The sequence below is a fragment of the Gekko japonicus genome, unplaced genomic scaffold (genome assembly GCF_001447785.1).
Source record: "Gekko japonicus isolate JY-2015 unplaced genomic scaffold, Gekko_japonicus_V1.1 scaffold518, whole genome shotgun sequence".
Lineage (NCBI taxonomy): Eukaryota > Metazoa > Chordata > Lepidosauria > Squamata > Gekkonidae > Gekko > Gekko japonicus.
In genome coordinates this window covers 529,098-543,564 of record NW_015169789.1, presented here as the reverse complement: position 1 = coordinate 543,564, position 14,467 = coordinate 529,098, and the positions used below count along the sequence as shown (strand labels likewise).

Here is a 14,467-nt window from a genome sequence, read left to right as displayed (position 1 = left end):
TTTTGTCCTTTATCATGGCCAGCTTTGCACAGAACGTTCCCTTGATTTCTCCAATTTTCTTGAAGAGATCTCTAGTCCTTTCCATTCTATTGTTTTCCTCTATTACTTTGCATTGTTCATTCAGGAAGGTCTCCTTATCTCTCCTTGCTGTTCTCTGGAAATCTGCATTCAGTTGGGTAAATCTTTCCTTTTCACCTTTGCCTTTCGCTTTCCTTTTTTCCTCAGGTATTTGTAGAGCCTCGACAGCCACTTTGCTTTCTTGCATTCCTTTTTCTTTGGAATGGTCCTGATTACTGCCTCCTGTACAGTGTCACAAACCTCTGCCCATAGTTCTTCATGCACTCTGTCTTTCAAATCTAGTCCCTCAAACCTCCACTGTATATTCATTAGAGATGTGATCTAGGTCAAACCTGAATGGCCTAGTGGTTTTCCCAACTTTCTTCAGTTTAAGCCTGAATTTTGCAATGAGTAGCTCATGATCTGAGCCACAGTCAGCTCCAGGTCTTGTTTTTACTGACTGTATAGAGCTTCTCCATCTTTGACTGCAAATGACATAATCAGTCTGATTTTGGTGTTGCCCATCTGGTGATGTCTATGTGTAGAGTTGCCTCGTAGGTTGTTGGAAGAGGGTGTTTGCTATGACCAGCATGTTCTCTTGACAAAACTCTGTTAGCTTTTGTCCGACTTCATTTTGTTCTCCAAGGCCAAACTTATCCATTATTCCAGTTACCTTTTGACATCCTACTTTAGCATTCCAGTCCCCTATGATGATAAGGACATCTTTTTTTGGTGTTAGTTTTAGGAGGTGTTGTAGGTCTTCATATAACCAGTCCATTTCAGCCTCCTCTACATCAGTGGTTGGGGCATAGACTTGGATTACTGTGATGTTGAATGGTTTGCCTTGGATTTGGACCGAGAGCATTCTGTCATTTTTGAGAATGTATCCAATAACTGCCTTTTTCACTCTTGTTGACTATAAAGGCCACACCATTTTTTCTACAGGATTCTTGGCCATAGTAGTAGATTTAATGGTCTTCTGAGTTAAATTCACCCATTCCTGTCCACTTTAGTTCACTGATTTCCAAGATGTTGATGTTCAGTCTTGCCATCTCATTTTTGACCACATCCAACGTACCTTGATTCATATATCTTACATTCCAGGTTCCTATGCAGTATTGTTCTTTGCAGCACCTCACCAAAGACTCCTGAGTAAATTTAGCAGACATGGGATAAGAGGACGGACTCTCTAATGGATTAAAAATTGGTTAAATGACAGAAAGAAAAGAGTAGGAATAAATGGACAGTTCTCACAGTGGAAGAAAATAAGCAGTGGGGTCCCACAAGGATCGATATTGGGGTCGGTACTATTTAATTTATTCATAAATGATTTGGAACTAGGAGTGAGTAGTGTAGTGGCCAAGTTTGCAGATGACACAAAATTATTCAGGATGGTGAAAACCAAGGGTGACTGTGAAGAGCTCCAAGAGGACCTCCACAAACTGGGTGAGTGGGTGACAATGTGGTAAATGAAGTTCAGTGTTGGTAGGTGTAAGATGATGTACATTGAGACAAAAAGATCCCAGCTTCAAGTATAGGCTAAAGGGGTCTAAACTTGCTGAGACTGAGGGAAAAGATCTTGAGGTCATATTGGATAGCTCAGTGATAAGTTTCAACCCAGTGTGCTGCAGCAGTGAAAAAGGCACCTTGCCAGAAGCAGAGCTGACCCAGCTGAGCTCTGAGAAAAAGCAGGAGATAGAACTGCTAGAGGGGTGAGTGTTTTTTTATTTACTTTCAGCTGAGGTGATTTAGCTGAGAGGGTACTACTGTGTGGGGGGACTGTGTTTGGGAGTGTGTGGGTGAGCTGTGAGTTGTTGCAGAGTCCTGGCTGCTTGAGATAGGGTGTGAAAGGGTCATTGTCTGACTGTAATTGAGTGTCTGGGTGAATTTGAATAGCTGCTGGCCACACCCTCTGCTGGGGGAAGCTTCTATTTAAGGCAGCACCTCACCAGAGGCACAAGCCAAAGGGCAAGAGCCAAAGGACTCTTGGCCTGTGGCTCTTAGCCTAGGGACTCTTAGACTAGGGACTCTGTAAGTAGCCCAGGAAGGTCACCACACCTCGAAAAGGATATTATAGCATTGGGAAAAGTGCAGAAAAGGGCAACTAGAATGCTAAGTGATGCTCATTGGAACAAAAAATCCTAACTATAAATACACATTGAAGGGGTCCGAACTGGCAGAGACTGACCAAAAGTTGTAGTAGGTAACTCACTGAAAATATCGAGACAGTGTGCGACTGCAATAAAAAAGTCCAACGTTATGCTGGGGATTATTAAGAAGGAAATTGAAAACAAATCAGCCAGTATCATAATGCCCCTGTATAAATCAATGGTTAGACCTCAAGTGGAGTACTGTGTACAGTTCTGGTCACCACACCTCAAAAAGGATATTATAGCATTGGAAAAAGTGCAGAAAAGGGCAACTAGAATGATATAAGGGTTGGAACACTTTCCCTATGAGGAAAGGTTAAAATGCTTGGGGCTCTTTAACTTGGAGAAATGACAGCTGAGGGGTGACATGGTCAAGTTTTATAAGATTATGCATGGGATAGAGCAGGTTGAGAAAGAAGTACTTTTCTCTCTTTCTCACAATACAAGAACTCATGGGCACTCAATGAAATTGCTGAGCAGTCGGGTTAGAACGGATAAAAGGAAGTTCTTCTTCACCCAAATAGTGATTAACACATGGAATTCACTGCCACAGGAGGTGTTGGCGGCTACAAGCATGGACAACCTTCAAGAGGGTATTAGATAAGCACAAGAAGGGGGACCCGTGATAATCGTGGGAGGGGGGGAGAAGCTCCACGGGAGAAGGAAGCAGCTGCAGGTGAGCCTTCTCCCCTGTCCCCCCCATCCCCGGCACCCATGGCAAAGCCCACGCCCCTCCAAGGTTCCCCCTCCCCTACCGGCAGCGAGGCCTTGCTGGCCCGTTAAACTTTCTTGCTCCCCCCCCCAGTGGCGGCGGTGGCAGCGAGGCTTCGCCGGCCCACCAAGCTTTCTCCCTCCCCCCTCAGCAGTGGCGGCGGCAGCAAGGCCTCGCTGGCCCGCTGAACTTTCTCCCTCCCCCAGCGGCGGTGAGGCCTCACTGGTCTGCCAAACTTTCTTCCTCTCCCCTCCCCTCTCAGCAGCGGCGATGCCTCACTGGCCCACTGAACTTTCTCCCTCCCCTGGTGGCAGCAAGGCCTCGCCGGCCTGCCAAACTTTCTTCGTCCCCCCTCAGCGGTGGTGGTGGTGAGGCCTCGCTAGCCTGCCAAACTTTCTCCCTCCCCCGGCGGCGAGGCCTTGCCGTCCCGCCAAACTTTTTCCTCCCCCCCCCTGTGGCGGCGAGGGCTGAGCAGTTTACAGCCGCCAGCCAGCCAAGCCTTCTCCCCCCACCCCTCCCCTTCTCTGGTGGTGGTGGTGGCGGTGGCAAAGCCGTTCTTTTTCTTTTGGGGGGATTTAATTATCCCCCTATATTGTTTTTTACAGTTTTCACATTTTTCTGCACACCTGGGCATTGCCCCACGTGCACAGGAAAATCTCCCTGCCCCCCAGGTGCCCCCAATGTGCGGATTTAGATATCCGCACGCAGGGGGCACCTTCGCTATTAGATATATAGATATGGAACAAAAGTCCATCAGTGGCTATTAGCCACAAGGTACAGATGGGAACTCTCAGGCTGGGGCAAGTGATGCATTGTATTCTTGGTGCTTGGGGGGGGGCAGCGGGAGGGCTTCTAGTGTCCTGGCTCCACTGCTGGACCTCCTGATGGCACCTGATATTTTTGGCCACTGTGTGACAGAGTCAGGGCCAGCTCCAGGGTTTTTTGCACAGTAGGCGAGGCTACCTTCTGGCGCCACCCCCATGAGAGAGGAAGAGGAAGACAGGAAGGAAGGGAAGAAGAAAGAAAGAAAGAAAGAAAGAAAGAAAGAAAGAAAGAAAGAAAGAAAGAAAGAAAGAAAGCCACCCCTCCCTCTGTTCTTTGACAAGAAGCTGGGATGCCTCTCTCCTGAGGCTGGGGGGGGGGGAGAAAGGAGACTGAGGAGGCTCCGTATCAGCCAAACAGCCCCCCCCAACCCCCACCGGGGCTCCCTGGTCGTATCAATCCACCACAGATCTGCTCCCCAAATGTGCGCTGGACTGGCGCTCCCTGCGCTGAGGCGCTGGACAGAAGCGCCCGCCCTGTCGGCCTCTGCCACCTGAACTGCCCTCCGGGCCCCGTGGGAGGGGCCAGGTGTGGCAGGCTGGCTCTTCCACTTCGGCACTCGGCAGGCTTAACCCCTTCAGGGCTGCAGCGGGCAAAGGGGAAAGGGAGGCGCGTTGCCCAGGCTGCCCTCCACCGCTCAGTGGGGCTACTCGGGAGGAACACAGCAGGTGGGGGGTACTGCTTCTGAGCTTCCCAAGGCGGCTCCAGCACGTCTCCTCTGAGGAAGGTAGAGCAGGCAACACTTACCTTCCCTGTGGCTGTGGGCAGCCCGGGCGGAAGGAGGGTCCATCAGTGGCTATTAGGGATGTGCATTCGGTTTGTCCGAACCGAATGCACCCCTGAAAATGGCCCATTCAGACCCCTTTCGGGCTGCTGCAGGCTGATTCAGATTCTCTGATCTGAATCGGCTTGCCGCCGAATTGCCGCTGAATTTCGGTGGCAATTCAGCCCCATTATATCCTATGGGCCATTGAAGTCAATGGCAAAAACATAGGGTATATTCTGGGGGCTGGAGGAGAGGGGGTTTGAGGGAGAGGCCCCCTTCTAACCTACAGTCTGAACACAGCAGATGCAGGTCTCCTGTGTGCAGTGCTTACCCATGCTCCAGTGTATTGTATTGCTGCATTGGAGGACTCAAAGCCCTGTTCAGTCCTAGGCAGAGAGGGCTGCAATTAGGGCCACATAGTGAAGGTGAGAAGTTGTTGCATAAGAGTGTTGACTGCCATTGCCATCCTCCTGTAATCTTCAGGCAATACACCTGCAGGCCCGGCTCATTTGGGGGAGTGGGGGGACTGAAGTTGTCCCGGGGTTGGGGACTTCACATGCAAAGAACAGGATCACATGTTGTTGTGTACAGTATTTAACAGGAGCAGGCTTCATGTAGTTCACAGCCCACGTCCAGCGATCTGGAATGAATTAAACCGTTGCTGTTTCCACTCCTCTTGCAGTCTGCTTTCAGAAAGAAAAAGTGCAAAGTGTAACCTGGAAACTGTGGAGCCTGATACAGCAGCATGTAGTAGGTTAGCTGGATTCATTAGGAGTTAGGCTCCTCCTGTACCTTTGTAACAGCTGTGTACAAAGGAGAATTTCAGTGGGTGTAAATTCTTCTGCTACTCCAAAATTACAGGGGGAAGCTTGTACCTTTTTGCAGTATGTTCCTTGTATGCAACTAATTGTAACAGCTCAAGAACCCATTTCATACTGAATTTGCACATTGAGGAGTGTTGGAGAAGAAAATACCTTTTGGCTTCTGTTCTTTGCTACTTTCACTGCAGTCACGTTGCCCTTCCCAGTGGAATTTGGGGATTTTCCTTTCTGTAAAATAATGCCTTCTTTCCCATGATTATGTTAAACAGAATCTAGTGTTGTATAGCCGTCATTGTGTTCAAAGCATCTTTCATTGCCAGTGACCTAACGACAGGCACCTGTGCAACCTCACATACAAAACTTGATAAGCTCATTCTGGTCTCTGAGGAGGACAAAATGATTTGAGTGGGCTTGATGCCACTTACTGTTAAAGCTAAGGGAGTCTTGGCTTGCCTGGGAGCTCAGTGTAAGCTGGTTTGAACTTTCTGTAGGGCCTGGTACATGCTAGAATCAGACGAGTGCCCCCCTCTTGCCCAGCATTCTGTACCCAACAGTGGCAAGCCAAATACTTCTGGAAAGCTTTCAAGCTGGGCTTGATGTCACAGCCACACCTTGTTTTCCTGAAGCAGCCAGAGATGCACGGCTTCTAATTATGTGGAATGATTTTGGTTTGTCATGGCATCTTCAAAAAGGGCCTGCCCCCCCCCCCCGATTTGTCTAATCCCCCCCTTTTTTTAAAAAAAGAGGAACACTTAGGTGGTTTAATGAATTCCATTTAAAAACATAAGCATTGGAGAGAGTGGAACATAAATGTGGTAAACAAAATGGGTGTGCCCCCATTGAACATACCTTAATTTTTTCATACTATTTACAGAAAGTAGCGTGGCCTGTCATTGCTGCTGTTGGGTCAGAGTCTCCAGGAGCAGCCCATGGCATTATGTAACTCTTATTGGCCTCCTCCCTGGTTTTTGGTACATCTGCTTGTATGTTTTTATTGAATTAACGTATATATGTTTTTAATGTTTTATGTTTGCTGCCTTGGGGATCCTACTTGGGTGGCAGAGTGGCATAGATCTGTTTTCAATAAATAAATTGTATACGTTACATAGGTCCACTCATTGTAAGTAACCCTCTTCTCTTTACCCTGACAGTGCCCAGCGACCTGTCCCCCGAGGAGTGCCAGGAGCTTGAGAACATCCGGCGACGCAAGCAGGAGCTGCTGGCAGACATACAGGTAGGGGTGGGGCGGGGCGGTTCAGAAGAGACATAGCAGGGGTTGGATGAATGGGGGGCAGGGAGTGTGTGTCTCTGCTATAAACCAGCACTTCCTGCTATCCCAAGTTTCCTCTTGAAGGCTGTTTGGCTACTTTGGGGTACTTCTAGTCTTGGTGTCTGTGTTCTGGCTGCTGTCTCCCACTCTCTTTGGGATAGAAGTTCTTCTGGTGCCAAAATTCAGCCCTGGGAACAAGAGGGTAAAAATGAGAGTGCCTCTAAGCATGCACAGTGTTTCTTTCCTGAGTAACCACAGCCAACCCCCATACATCTTGTGCTGGTATCAGATGCTCCTTTGTAGCAACTTTTTACTTTTAGAAATAAAGCACCGGTGCTCCCAGCCCCCAAAACAAATCCAAAGAGCATTCTGTGCTTGGCAACCAGGAGGGAAGGGTTTACATGGTGGGGAGGGATTGAGCACATGTCTTGCAGACAGATCAGCTGCCGTGCTACTGGCTGCCTCAGCCAGCAGGAGGTGGGAGGTAGAGAGGTAAGAGATGGGGGGGGGGGAGTCCAATTAGCTAGCCCATCTTCCAAGCCTAAGCATCTTGGTGGATTGGGAGGGGGGATCTTCCACTCCACCTGCCTCTGGCCCTATCTGGACGCTCCTTGTGGCAATTAGAAGGTGGGGAGAAGGGTTGGGCTAGAGGACTGTCTGTCTTCAGTCCCTTTTTCATTTTCAGGGCTGTTTGAAATTGGTCCCCTCCTTTGAGATGGAGGGGGGGAGTCATCCTCTTCCAAAGGAATGTGTAATAACTTCTCCTGTGTCCTAGCTGCTCATTGCATTTACCACTAGCCTATTTGTGGCTGAGGCGTGGGGCTTCCTATTCACTCTGGCAGCTTGCTTCAGGGTGCTGTGTTTGGCAGAGATACTCATCAGCCCCGTCAGCAATAATTAAGGCAGCACAGAGGCTAATCACTGCCATATGCTGGCCACTTCCTAATGAGATTAGCCAGTAATTGAGTTAGCCCCAGGGGCTCCCTCTTCTTGCTTCCTTCCTAGAGGAACCCGGCCCATGGGTGCCACCTGCAGACTGCCATCCCCAGCCTGCCTGGCTTCTCAGCCAAGACGGAGCCCTGTGCTTTTCTTAGCACCCTACATTGGGGGGGGGGGGACCACAATGGGTGTCTGCAGCAGGCTTTGGTTAAAACGGGTGAGTATTGAAGGACCTGAAGTGCAGTGGTTGCGCCTTAGGCAGGAGAGAGACATCATTCCTGGCTATTATGTTTATGGTCATAACTCTGACCTCTCCTTCCTGTAAGAAGGCTCTGTGGACGTAAAGCCTTTCCGGTCTGTTCTGTGCCTCTCTTCTCCACTGATTTTCCTCAGGCCTGGAGTAATGATATTTGGAGAAGAGACATGGCAATCAGATAAGGCTGGAGTGACAGAAACCTTTCTCTTCATCTTGAAGTTCTTTTTTTTAATGCTGAGCAAGAGGCTTCCCCCTTCCATGGCCTTCCACAGTCATTTTCTCCCCCTTTCCCCCTATTTGCAGCGTCTGAAAGATGAGATAGCAGAGGTGACTAATGAAATCGAGAACCTGGGGTCCACAGAGGAGAGGTGAGTGCTGCTTTTGTTGGAAAGATGGGGAGGGAGAAAGCGGATGTTTGGGTTTTAATTTGGACATTTGGGAAAAAGGAAAATTGAGAAGAGTAAAGTGAATGCACTGCCAAAACCTCTGTAGTGAAGCTGAAATGAATTCTGCCATCACCTTGATACTTGGGCTCAAATGTACCCATTGAAACAGAACGGTCTATTTCTGGGGCAGCTTCTGTAAGGTAAAGGTAAAGGTTTCCCTTGCTTGAAAGCCAGTCAAATCTGACTCTAGGGGGCGGTGCTCATCTCCGTTTCCAAGCCGAAGAGCCAGCGCTGTCCGAAGACTTCTCTGTGGTCATGTGTCTGGAATGACTAAATGCCCACAGAACGCTGTTCCCAACGAATCTACTTGCAATTTCTTGCTTTCGAAGTGCTAGGTTGGCAGGAGTACTCCAGCGCAAATAACAGTTGGGCCATGTTGTGTATAAAAACATACCCACACAGAGATAAAGTTCCATACACGTGCACACGAAGGTTTATTGGATATGTTCCAATTACCTGGTAAAATCTCTTTGCTCGGTCTGCTGCCGAGTTCACTTGTCAGAGGAATAAGATTCTCTTGGTCTGGATTCCATCACAGTTGTGCACAGCACCTAATTTTTCTTCTCAGCCCTGGTCCACAGAGCAGCATCTTTGACTGTGTTCAGGCCCAATAAGCTGAGGTGTAGGCTGCATTAATCTGTGGAGAGGGATGGGGTGACTGAAACACCCTGCCCTGTGAGCAACTGGTGCCGATTAGAGGAATCTCTTGTAGTGTTATCAAAAGATCTCTGGCTTGATCACTCAGTGAGTTTTCCTCTGTTCTCCCTGCAGCAGCTAGGTTTTTGCTACTTAGGGCAACCCAGGAGGCTTTGGGCTCCTCCATGTCTGCATCTCAGGGCAGACTGAGGCATATTCAGGGGCAGACCTGCTGATTTATGCCATTTCCCTGCAGCAGGCTCCATTCTAGAGCTGGAATGCATTCACACTCCACAATACTCTGTTGGGGGCCTGAGAGGTGTTATCCCTTTGGGTGGCTGGGAGGGAATGGTAGTTGCCTGTGTCTCAAGACCTTGGCTTCTGGGTGGGAGTGGAGAGGGAGGCAGTACACCCTGTCTGAGATGGGAACAGAGAAGAGCTCTGTTCTTAGCCTTGCTTGTGCCTGTGATGAAGCATGAGGCAGAGAGGCTTCACGAAGTAGTGGCCACTGGCTGTGCCTAACCAAATCGGTCATTTTTTGTGCCATCTAGGAAAACAATGCAGAGAAACAAGCAGGTGGCAATGGGCAGGAAGAAGTTCAACATGGACCCTAAGAAGGTAACGATCGCTGCCTGACTGAGGGCCAAGAACTGTGGTGAGGTCCTCCATGGTGGACTGGACTAAAAGGGTCTGAACACAAAACAGCTAGTTTCATTTTGAACACCTTGGCTGAATTTGATCTCTGACTCTGATTTATTCATTTATCTCACTCTGATCAGTTTCTTCCTTATTGGAGTCTCATGCTTCCCTTGTAGCACCTTCTTAATGGAGGAAACTAGGGTGGAGATGTTTCTTATCTGCAGAGCTCATTAGATCATGACCCCTGCACTTTACAATAGCCCTGTGAGGTGGGTTAAGCTGAGAGTGTACAATTCTCACTCAGTGAATGTCACGGTAGAGTGAGGACTTGAACCTGCATCTCCCCAGTCCTAAGTTGCATTCAGACATTGTGCCATTCTAAGATTTGTCTGTGACAGGAGTTAGGGGAGCGATTAAGTATGGCAACAAGCTGTGCTTGTGCCCACCATGGCTAAATCTCTCCCCTCGCCTCCCCCCAAATCCACAGTGTGGCCTACCTTCAGGTCTGATGCAAAAATTGCTAAGATAGTTTATGTGATGCATTTGGAACAACTGAAATGTGCTGCATGCATGCTAAGTACTGAGTCAGAGTTGTAGCTTGTTGTATGAAGGGAATCTGGAGAGAGACTCTCCCCTCTTTGTGTTTTCAGGGGATCCAGTTCTTGATTGAAAATGACTTGCTGAAGAACACATGTGACGACATTGCCCAGTTTCTCTACAAGGGGGAAGGGCTCAATAAGACAGCCATTGGAGATTACTTGGGTGAAAGGTAATCAGATGGGTGTGCTGGGGCTCTCTGTGCATGATGCTCAGCCTGCTCTCAGGAGCCATATTGTAACTTGCTTGGCTTGCTATTTCTTGGCAACATTCAGGAAGGGATTTGGACATGGTATATGTGTGGTGGTCTCTAGATCCAACTATGCGTGGCTCTTTTTCATGGCTTTGAGCTTACCATGTGGACTGGCTGAGGAGCACTTTGTGGTCAAGATCTTTCTGTGCCTCTGGCCATTTGGAGTGTTTCTGTGGTCTGACTCCTGGTAGAGAGATTAACTAGAAATGCCAGATGAGATTGGGCCTGTATAACTGCTGTCTCTGCAGCTGGGCAGTGCTTCACAGTGCTTCCCAAGAGGTATCCTGCATAAAATCTAGAAGTACCCTGTGTTCTTAACCACCCGGAACACTTACAGTAGCTTCTGAATAGACTGTAGACCATATTCAAGGCCTGATGGCATGTTGATTCAACTCCCCCCCCACCACCATGATGATTCAAGTAGGCAAGAGGGATGGATGGTGTAACCTGTGGCAACAGTATGTTGTAGCGTAGTGGTTCTTAACCTTTTTGGGGTCATGGAGCCCTTTGATAATCTGGTGAAAGCTACAGACCCCCTTGGCAGGAAGATGCACGTAACCACATGCACACAAAATTCACCATGACCCAACATAAACAAAGGCAAATGTCCATAATCATAATAGCAGGGTATTTTTTAAGGTCCTATTAATGGGAAACTTTTCTAGATGACATAACGTGGTGACAGTGTACACACCTGACTGTGTACAGTACCATCCCATGCCACCCTACTCTTGGAGTAAAGCAATGCTTTAATGACATAAATGGTTTTTCGCAATTTTTTCACAAATGAACAGTAAGGAAAGCAAAGAAAAATATTTTTGCCCAGTTCATGGACCCCGTATGGGTCCATAGATCTCAGGTTAAGAACCCCAGCTGTAGAGTCATTTGCTTGCTCTCACATTCACTCTGTTCTTTTTCCCCCTCTAGAGATGACTTCAATATCCAGGTGTTGCATGCATTTGTGGAGCTGCATGAGTTTACTGACCTCAATCTAGTGCAGGCACTGCGGTGAGTAATAGTGGGAACTCAGGATCTGTGTCCAGCAGAGCTGTAACTGAAACTCTCCTTTTCTTGTTTGTGTCACTTATTTGCATTATATACACATTTACATAGGTTGGTGATGCCTAAGAAATTCCCAAGATAAAACTCCTGTGTTTTGTGGGAAGATGAGTCAGTTTTGCTATAAGTAGCCAGTTCTCTAAGACATTTTATAGTCCTAACAGAGTATAAGACAAATTCATGCTTTCTGCTTGCACAACTCTGTTGCACCTGCAGGCAGTTCCTCTGGAGCTTCCGGCTGCCAGGGGAAGCTCAGAAGATTGACAGGATGATGGAGGCTTTTGCACAACGATATTGCCAATGCAACCCTGGTGTCTTCCAGTCCACAGGTATTGTCTTGAACTGTACAGCCAGGGGTCTAGGAAGGAATTGGCTAAAAATGATAGCAGAGTATCGTCTAGAGTTTTCATTGCTTAATCTTCTGGCAAGCTCCTGAGTGTTAGGGGAAGGGATTAGACATCTTCACAGAGGGTAGGTTTATAAGAAACTAATTAGCCTTTAGTGTGCCTCTGAATACCAGGTGCTACATGGGGGGTGGGAGAAGCAACAGGTAGTGGAGAGTTAATGCTGTTTGTCTGGTTACTGTTGGAAACAGGATGCTGGATGAGGTGGACCTTTTATCAGATCCATCAAGACTGCTGTTATGGAAAGGGGGGAAAGGCTGGCTATTTCTAGTGGCTCTTGAGTCAACAAATCCTCATGGCTGTCTGGCATCTAACCATTTGAATTTTACGCACTATATCAAAAGGTTTCTGTTCACCTAGGCTTTTAGTTTTGCTTGGTTTGGCCAACAAAGAAGATTTGGCACTCTTAACATCATTTCAGCCCTGGCCCCCTCTGGGGAGTGTGTGTGTGTGTGTGTGTCTGTGTCTGTGTGTGTGTGTGTGATTTATGGTACCTCAACCTACTTCATTCTGTTTATGATTATTTTAAGGATTCAATGTGTTCAGTAGTTTTTGTAGTTGATGAGTTGTATTTTTAAATTGTAAGCTACATGAGATTTGAAGTGGGGAGTTTCGTTCTTACATTTGTATTCTGATTTTCAACCACGAATAGGAACACTACCCCCACCCCACCCCCAAACACACACTGGGAGGCAGTTAATAACCCAAGAAGTTTGACTTGCAACATGGGGCTTGATGCTGTGTTTGGTCTAACTTGGCACCAGACGTGTGCCTCGATCATGGAGGCCAAAAGGGTAGCCCACTCAGCGCTTGATTCCCCCTCTCACTCCTCTTGCCTCACTTTACCACAGATACTTGCTACGTGCTCTCCTTTGCCATCATCATGCTCAACACCAGCCTGCACAACCCCAATGTCAAGGACAAGCCGACAGTGGAGCGTTTCATCGCCATGAACCGTGGCATCAATGATGGCGGAGACCTGCCCGAGGAGCTGCTCAGGGTGAGCTCGGTGGGGGATTGGAGTGGCATTTTGTTAACAAGGGGGTGTGGCTAGATGCTGGGGAGGGGGTGGGGGTGAAATCCCATGCATTTAAGGAAGTGGCAGCTGGATTCATGCAGACAGAAGAGGCTGATCGTCGTGCACGTCTCACTCCCTACCAGAACCTCTATGAGAGTATAAAAAATGAACCTTTCAAAATTCCCGAAGATGATGGCAATGACTTGACACACACCTTCTTCAACCCCGACCGTGAAGGCTGGCTTCTGAAACTTGGTGAGTATGTTTGTGCGAGGCTTAGCTGGAGCCACAGGGAGCAGGGTCACTGTTGCCATAGCATGGGTTGCAGGGAGCTCTGCAGGAGTCTGGTGACCTTTTTTATGCATGGGGCTTTGGAGGGGGCCACAGTATAGTGCAGGAGGTCATTGCAGAACTCGGAGACTTCTCATCGTCCTGCGTGGGCAGTGTATCCAGCAAAAAGGAGGGTCTTGACTGCAATGCTTAGTTAACTTCCTGTGGTCCTCTACAATTGGGTGTGGCCAGCCAGTTCTTGCTACAACGGTGTGGGAAGAACAGATTTATGGTGATGGGAAAGACACCTTGGCTTTGTGAATCCCAGGAGCAGCAGGGGAAAAATGCAGTTTTCCCTGATTCTGAGCACCAGACTGGTTTTGAGCACTGTGCTTCTCACCTCCACATTGCAAACTCTTATCTGGCATCACGGCACACCTCACAGCTTGTGCACACACAGGCAGTGCATGCATGGCATCCTCGAGACATTCACCAGCCCTTCCTATGCACTTGCCACTCTTTACCAGCTCATTCCAACTTTTCAGTTTCCTTGCTGTTGTTTGGCCTGGCCAGGGTCAAGGTTTTTTTTTACCCCCTCCCCTTCAGGGCTCTTAAATCTCTTGGAATCTGCAAATCAAATTTGAAAACTCCAATCCTCTGAATATTCAGATTTGCCATTGTTGAATCTTTTATGAAATATGACTAATGGAATTATTCATCTGTGTTTGAATGTGACCTTTTCTGATTTTGCTGTATATCTTCTATGAATTAAAGTAAAACAGATGCTTTTGATTCCAAGGGAGGCAGGGAAGTAGCTTTGATGAATGGTATCTTATCTGAGACTGGGTTAGAGGCCTCTGTTCTGCCCTCTGAAGTCTACTACTCCTTTTCCTTTCAAGTAAGGTCTTGCAGAAGACTGTAATGAATGGCTATATGTTGTTCACTAAGGAAAACAACCAAGGCTGTACAACACTGCAGCGAAGCCTGGAAGCAGGCCTGCCTGGGCTGTTGGAGTACACAGTTAAGGGCAATGTAACTTGTACTTGGAGCTGCGGTGGCTCAAGTGGTTAAGACACTGAACTGCAGGCTGTGGAAGGTCAGTAGTTCAGCAGTTCGAGACCCGAGTTGCTGCATGATGGAGTGAGCTCTCGTCTCTAGTCCAGCTCCTGCCAACCTAGCATTTCGAAAGCAAGAAATTGCAAGTAGATAAATAGGTACCACTTCGGTGGGAAGGTAACAGCGTTCCGTGCGCCTTGGTGTTTAGTCATGCCGGCCACATGACCACGGAAACGTCTTCGGACAGTGCTGGCTCTTCAGCTTTGAAACGGAGATGAGCACCGCAACCCTAGAGT

The 14,467-nt window shown here is 48.0% G+C and overlaps 1 protein-coding gene across 2 annotated transcripts in view; it reads left to right on the top strand.

The window, feature by feature from the left end:
* Window positions 1-14,467, top strand: part of CYTH1 (cytohesin 1) — a 77,344-nt gene that overhangs the window by 52,305 nt on the left and 10,572 nt on the right. Inside the window, exons 2-9 of one of the 2 annotated variants that reach the window (XM_015417002.1) lie at window positions 6,480-6,562; window positions 8,097-8,161; window positions 9,427-9,493; window positions 10,165-10,283; window positions 11,292-11,372; window positions 11,640-11,752; window positions 12,679-12,827; window positions 12,989-13,100. In XM_015417002.1, the coding sequence (XP_015272488.1) occupies window positions 6,480-6,562; window positions 8,097-8,161; window positions 9,427-9,493; window positions 10,165-10,283; window positions 11,292-11,372; window positions 11,640-11,752; window positions 12,679-12,827; window positions 12,989-13,100 (789 nt within the window). Of the gene's footprint in view, window positions 1-6,479; window positions 6,563-8,096; window positions 8,162-9,426; window positions 9,494-10,164; window positions 10,284-11,291; window positions 11,373-11,639; window positions 11,753-12,678; window positions 12,828-12,988; window positions 13,102-14,467 lie in introns of both variants that reach the window. The other variant, XM_015417003.1, reaches the window with a different exon arrangement.